The sequence below is a fragment of the Arachis hypogaea genome, chromosome 14 (genome assembly GCF_003086295.3).
Source record: "Arachis hypogaea cultivar Tifrunner chromosome 14, arahy.Tifrunner.gnm2.J5K5, whole genome shotgun sequence".
NCBI lineage: Eukaryota > Viridiplantae > Streptophyta > Magnoliopsida > Fabales > Fabaceae > Arachis > Arachis hypogaea.
The window spans coordinates 105,325,430-105,332,428 of NC_092049.1; the positions used below are offsets into that span (position 1 = coordinate 105,325,430).

At 28.3% G+C, this 6,999-nt stretch overlaps 1 protein-coding gene across 49 annotated transcripts; it reads left to right on the forward strand.

Moving 5' to 3' along the window:
• The first annotated feature begins 808 nt into the window (after positions 1 to 808).
• Positions 809 to 6,492, forward strand: LOC112743620 (NAC domain-containing protein 87). Of its 49 annotated transcripts, none has more exons than XM_072214421.1 (12): positions 809 to 1,252; positions 1,888 to 2,096; positions 2,191 to 2,238; positions 2,652 to 2,792; positions 2,965 to 3,027; positions 3,558 to 3,661; positions 3,821 to 3,863; positions 5,073 to 5,142; positions 5,306 to 5,379; positions 5,478 to 5,588; positions 5,965 to 6,021; positions 6,151 to 6,492. In XM_072214421.1, the coding sequence occupies exons 2-4, from the start codon at positions 1,910 to 1,912 to the stop codon at positions 2,756 to 2,758; spliced, it is 342 nt and encodes a 113-aa protein (XP_072070522.1). In that variant the 5' UTR covers positions 809 to 1,252; positions 1,888 to 1,909; the 3' UTR covers positions 2,759 to 2,792; positions 2,965 to 3,027; positions 3,558 to 3,661; positions 3,821 to 3,863; positions 5,073 to 5,142; positions 5,306 to 5,379; positions 5,478 to 5,588; positions 5,965 to 6,021; positions 6,151 to 6,492. The 49 variants fall into 49 exon arrangements, with proteins under 49 accessions (XP_072070522.1, XP_072070525.1, XP_072070524.1 ...); XM_072214404.1 differs by having other exon boundaries at positions 991 to 1,252; positions 1,910 to 2,096; XM_072214419.1 differs by adding an exon at positions 1,640 to 1,675 and having other exon boundaries at positions 1,000 to 1,252; positions 1,910 to 2,096; positions 2,652 to 3,027.
• Positions 6,493 to 6,999: the final 507 nt, after the last annotated feature.

Below are 6,999 nucleotides of genomic sequence, written 5' to 3' on the forward strand. Positions count from 1 at the left end.
ATTATCAATATTTGATTAATGGATTAAAAATACCGTTTACAAATTAATGTTGTGTTGGGTGTTTGTGATAGGCCCACTATCATATAAATTTTATTCATATAATATGTAACTTAGGTGAACATATTATTTTGTTTTAAAGTTAAGTTTGCCAATGTATATATCTAGATGTTGTATTAAAAATTGAAGAAGTCCTTCTCCATGGATAAAGTTTCAAATAGTAAAACTGAACATTAAGATGTGAGATTGTTCAAATTGCATAAATCTTGTGATCTTAAAGTATGAGATTCCAAAAGACTTATAAATACGATGCCCGAAATAAGGGTTTTTGCTTTAAAGAAATTTTCTTAAGAAATACAAAAGCACTTTGTTAAAAGTGACAAGGTTGAAATGAATATGACATTTGTCAAATTAAATTTTAACGAGGCATATATAAAAATATAAGCGAATACATCTTATAAATATCTTTTCTGATTTTGAAATTAAATGCATTAACGTTATTAGTGTCTAACGACATACTCATGCATTTAAGTTATTTCTTTAAAGCATAATTATGTTAATTTAACGTTAGTTATCAAGTTGTAATTGTCAATAGATCCTCACTATGTGCAATAAAAAAAAAGGTCAAAATAAAAAAAGTAATAAGGGTAAAAGAATTGCATATGGCATATTTTGCAAGAAATAACATAAATAAATAAAGAATTCAGTTATTTCTTTTGTAAGTACTCAAAATATTAGAAAAGAGATTATGTAAATATCACGTTTAATGTATAAAGATGAATATATCTCTAATTTATTTTGATTGAAAAATTTATTTAGTTTCAATGCTAAGACATATTTGGTGAGTAGATTTTGACTCTTCTCACTACAAGGATTTTAATATTTAGTGGAGGTTTTCTAGTGGAAATTTTTAAAACCTACACAAAATATTTCATTTGTGACAAATTATAAAACTCCCCTACATAATTATAAAAAATCCCCCCAGGCCCCACTGTTACAGATAATTAAAATTTCTAAACCCCCCTCCAAACAAACCCTAAAGCTATCACCCGTTGCTGTGTGAGAGAGAAGATCTCGTCAAATCCAAAATGATTATCAAGCTTCAACCCTAAAGCTCACAGCTATCGCCGCCTCCATCGCCACCGCTATCACCACCACTATATCCATTCGTGTCCTTGCCGCCACCGCATGCTTCGATAATCTCTTTTTGCGTTGTCTCCTCCGTCGATGCATCATCTCCTTTGGTCGCGACACGGTAACTTTTGAGATTTTCCTCTCTGTCTCTGTCTTTCTCTGTCTCTCTCTCTTTTCGTTCTTCGTGGAATCTTTCCGATTGTGGTTTGATGTATTACTTCTCTGATTTTGGATTTGGATTTTGTTACTTTTGCGATTATTCAGTGATTTTTTTTTTTTGTGACTGATTATTCAGTGAATTTGATGGCGACACAATTAGTCTAGATATTTTTGCTTACTGATTTTGCGAGAAAATTTTTGTTTCTATCTAACTATTCAAGGAATCAGTGATTTTCGGCAATATTTGAAGTATGATTTCTATACATATGCGTGACACTCTTTTTTTAATATGATATCCTTTATTTTATGCTAACGTATAATTTCTTGGATGTTGTCCTTGTTAACTCAGAGAAAGTGTTCGATGATATCCTCATAAAAGTTCAAGGTTCTTTTTTAGTTTTCCTTTCATTTTCTATGGATAGATTTGTTTTCTCTGATTTATGCTATTGGAGATTTATTACTCTCTCCATTTGATTTTGTAAATAACTAAATATATTTTCACCTTTGTTAATTTAATTTTGTTGATGCAATTTCATTATAGAATGATAATATAAAGCTGATTGATTGTTTCCTTTTCTGCTAAAAATCTGTTAAAAGATATTTAGTTTGATTGTGTTAGATGGAAGAGCCTGTCGTAGTTAACAAAGGCAAGGAGCCGCTGGATTTGCCACCAGGTTTCGGATTCCACCCAACAGATGAAGAAATCATCACTTATTACCTCACCGAGAAGGTCATGAACAGCAGCTTCAGTGCAACTGCCATAGGTGAAGCCGATTTGAACAAATCCGAACCCTGGGATTTACCAAGTAAGAAGTAGTAATATTATGTCCGTACATGAGCAGTTAGTTAGTTATGACTTATGAGTTATACCGATTATTTTGATTATTATTTGGTGTGCAGAGAAAGCAAAGATGGGAGAGAAGGAGTGGTACTTCTTTTGTCAGAAAGGTGACATCACAGATTGAAAAACAAGCTGTGAAGTAATGCAGAAAATTAAGAACAAAGTTGGTTACTTGTTTAGAGAAAAAAAATAAAAATGAGCTTAATGAAAACCAGTATTATTTCTTCACACTAATGACCAATACAATTGTTATATATATATACACATGATTCAGAGTCAGACTCTTCTCAAGAATAACCACAAAGAGCAAGCTTTAACTAACTAACCAAAACATAAAACTAACTAAACAAAAATCTGTTAGCTATAGAACTCTGATAACTAAACTAACTAACTTTGTACTATCTCTTAATAGAGCATACTCTGTTTCTAGGAGCCCTAATGCTATATGAAGTTATGATTATCTCTCATATTTGATAATTTACATCACTTTTCTACTTCTTTTGGATTATTTTCATTGTAGGTTGCAGAATTGTGAGAAAAAATCTGCGATATTGCTCGGGACTCGAATGGAGTAGTTCCTGCGTCAGACTTTCCTTACAGTTGTCAGAAAATCTGGGAAATGATTAAGGCAGACAAGGACCTTGATCTTCCTTCTCATAAGGTAAACCTCAGATGGTTCATTATGGTTCCTAACATATGAAAGCAGTATTGAACTATTGTTAATTCTCGTGTCTTGTCTCGTGTGCACAAAATTAATTCTTGCAAAATATATTAGCAAATTTTCTTTCAAGGACTAATCTCTGTTGAAGCTTTATCGCTTGATCAACTTGTAGATTATGCTTGCTACTGTTCGATATGAAGAAATTTTTCGGGAAAAGTATAAAGCTGCAAAGGAGGTATTAAGAGCACTTGAAAAAAAGGGGACTCTTATTTAACTGAATTAATTGATTGATTTTATTCAATCTACGAACATAAGACAAGGGGTGATTATCGAAAAATTTAGTTAATTAAAACCTCTTTTATGTAGTACAACCATATACCGTTTATATAATTCATTGAAAACTTTGTATATATTTGGATTATTTCATTTTGGTTAAGATAAGTTTACGGAGATGTTCTTATGCCTAATGTCAATTTTGAACAAAAAGGAAGAATTGAAAGAAATAAAACCATTTATAACAAAGAGGCTATAATTGTCCCATTATGTGATATTGAAATATCTATTATGTGCAATCCAAATTATAAATTAATCATTTAAACTCTACATTATTGTGCAATAAGTCTAATCTAATAGATGTACATCTATTCATTCATGTTTGATTACATTATTACATGCTAACCATATGTATGATAATTTAATTTTGTTGATGCAATTTCATTATGGAATGATAATATAAAGCTGATTGATTTCTTTCTCTTAATAAAGTGACACAGTTTTGATTGCCTACACTATTCAACTTCATTGTGAATGTCTTAGAAGGTGAATCATAATTTTCTTTAGAATGTTAGTGGAATCATAAAGCCCAGAAGGTGAATGATTATTTTATTATTATTTTCTTTTGTTCTCTTTCTATATTTTTTTATTTATTTTGTTATTGCTAAAAATACACCCACGAGAATCATATAAAACTTTATTTATTTATTTATTATTATTTTGTTGCTGGTATAATGATGAGGTTTGTTTTGTAGAATGACTCTGGATGTGTTTGGGAAACTCGTTAGAAGGGAAGAAGTACGTTTAGACTTCTTGAAAGCTTCAACTTTTGGTTTGGCAAAATTTTTTTCCATGAACGCAGAAGTGATTCTGCTGCCAAAACCAACGTTTACAAGAAGCAACTATTTTTAGCTTCTGCGTTTTCCTAACGAGCTTTTTAGCCATGATACTAACCATTTATTTATCTTTTACCAACTTTATCCTTCATGTATGTTATTATATTATTTATAAAATTCTTGTTATTCCTATTTATATGAACTCTATTTTTTTTATTATTTATCTTTTTTATTTTTTTTCAACTGTTTGTTTGATATTATACACTTTTATAATTGTGATTTTTGTGTATTATGTTTGTTATTATCTTTTTATAATATGATTTATTGATTCTATTAGGTAAAGTAAATTAAACAAAAAATTAACTATAAATAATAATAATAATAAAAAATTATAGCATATTAAAAAAAGAGTACTAAAAATACTAAAAATATACTATATAAAAAGATCATCAAGAATTTTCAGATTTGTTTCAATTACTATAAAGTAAATATTTAATTTTTTTTATTATTTTTAGTACTCTCTTTTATAATTGTAATTCTCATATACTATGTTTTAGTGTAATTTTTTATAATATAGATTATGATTCTATTAAAAAAAATTAAATAAAAAATTAATCATAGATAATAATAAAATCATAAACGTTGGATTCCAAATTAATATTAAGAATAAGATTATTGAGAGTACTAGAATAAGAGTACGATGTAAAAAAATACTAAAATAACATTCTTAGTTAATACTTAAAAAATGTAACATATTTGATTAAATATTCTTTTATATATTTATAAAATTTATATTGTTTTATTTTTATTTAAAAATATATTTTATCTATTTTTATATGTTATTTTTATTTTAGTAAGTAAATATTAATTTTATTATAAAATTAACTAATAAGATTTATTTAAATATCTAAATTAAAATTATAGAATAATATAAAAAAATTATTTAAGTTGAGGTCTATTTTAGTAATTTTTTATCTAAAAGTGATTTTGAATGGTATAAGACAAACAACATTTATTTTACTATAATCAATTTTGATACAAAAATTACCAAACATAAATCACTTTAACACAAACTTACTTTTTATCAAAATCAAGTTTGCAAAATCAATTTTATACAAAATCTCGTTTACAAACTGTAATCCAAACACACACTCTGTTGTTGGGACTCCAGGCTCAGGGAAGACCACATTGCTATTAGCCTTGATTGACATTTTGTTGGAAAACTTGGCAAAGATTTAAAAGTAAGCAAATTAATCAAATTTTGCTATAATAAGTTCATACATTGTAGGCCATAGTTCCTTTTAAATTTTAGTAATTAAATTATTACACATGGATTTTCTTGTTCCTATTTGTTTAATAAAAAAAAGATAATAATTGGGTTAGTTATGATGATGAAAAAATCAGAAATCAGGGAGAGTAACATACAATGGGCATGGAGTAGAAGAGTTTGTGGCACAGAGAAGTTCAGCGTATATTGGGTAACATGATAACCACATTGGTAAAATGACTGTTAGAGAAACCACATTGGCTATTCTCTTTAATTTCTTGTAATCACTTCTTTTTATTTACTTCTCAGCTCATGGGCAAGTGATAGAGAAGAAATTAATCTCCATGGTTCGTGAAATTTAAAAGCTTTGTGCTGAGATTGCAAGTGCAGAAAAAAGGCAATGTGCACCTGCCAATCTAGGTATATGCTTAAAATGTGTCTTGTTTTCTGCTATATAACTATCTATATTAATTCATGGTTAAGATAGATATATAAAAATGATTGGTTACAAGTTACAAAATGGGAAAAAGAATTTCATAGTTTTTGACATGTCAAATTCGGGCGTGCTGATCTAGAAAAATGTGTTTTGTTAATCACATGCTTATGTTAGTTATGAGATATTTGTGTGCCATTAGTTATGCAAAGGAGATATTAAGCTTATCTTCCATGCTTTAGCACTGATAACTTTTTAGTTTTAATGCCAATAATATAAAACCTTAAGCTATGTGTTAGGCTTTTTTTTTGTGCTTATGTTATTCATATCTAATAGAATTTGTATTTGTATTAATTATTACAGGTGGTGATAATAAACGTAAAGTTCTCAACTCTTGGAATGGCACCTCATCTTGAAAAGGTATTTTGAATCTGTCATCTGAATGATTGGTTGGTTTTTCTTCTTTTTCAAATTTCAGTCCTCCTAAATTTTGGAATTTGGAATGTGAAGTAAGCCTGAAATTTGATATGATGCATTGAACATGAACAGGTATTGTTGTTTGGAGTAATGGCTATAGAGATTAAAAGAAAGGCTCCTCATTGTAACAGAAATTTCTGAATAATCTTGTTTTAGCTTTAAAAGCTACTGCCACAGCTAGTGTAAGCATTAGAACTTGTTAACTGCATTGTTAGTTTGTCATTACTTCTGGATGATAATGATATGGCTAGAAGTTAAGATCTATTTGCATTATTTGTAAATACATTTATCTAGTTATGTTTATTGTTTAGGAGTTTGGACATAAGTCTGTATTTTATCATGTTATTTTTAATATTTTGTAGTTATAATTAATGTGATTGAAAAATGATGGTAGTATACTATATTTTGTTTTAAGGTATTTCTTTTATTTTAATTTTCTTCTACATTTTTAATGTTTTGCTTAAATATTTTTTTAATAATAAATGATTAGTAGTGTAATAATAATGTAGATTAATTTTTAAAAATTAAATTGACAGGTTTGAAACCTCCACGTAATAGCTATTTTTTTTTAAATGAAAAAGTCTTTTTGTGGGGATTTTAAACCGTCACAAATATTGGTCAAAAATTGCCACAAAAGTTTAATATAAAACTCCCACTAACCACACATAAAACCCCCCACTGAATAGATTGTGGAGGTTTTTAAAAACCTCCACAAAAGACCTCGTGGCACCTCAAATTTTGGGGGTTTTAGAAATTCCCTCCCCCACAAACTATTTGGTGGGGGTTATAAACCTCCACAAATAAGAAAAAAAACTGCCACAAATAAACAAAAATCTTGTAGTGTCTATTCATATAAGTTGTCTATAAAAAATTCTATAAAATTGTATAATGTCAAATGATGTTGTATATCCTTTTGGGCAA

What these genes read in the sequence shown, in the direction of transcription:
- LOC112743620 (XM_072214385.1), top strand. Translation starts at nt 1,910, where the DNA reads ATGGAAGAGCCTGTCGTAGTTAACAAAGGCAAGGAGCCGCTGGATTTG. An exon ending in CGAACCCTGGGATTTACCAA is followed by an intron (nt 2,097 to 2,190) that starts GTAAGAAGTAGT and finishes TTTGGTGTGCAG; the next exon opens with AGAAAGCAAAGATGGGAGAG. An exon ending in GTACTTCTTTTGTCAGAAAG is followed by an intron (nt 2,239 to 2,651) that starts GTGACATCACAG and finishes TTTTCATTGTAG; the next exon opens with GTTGCAGAATTGTGAGAAAA.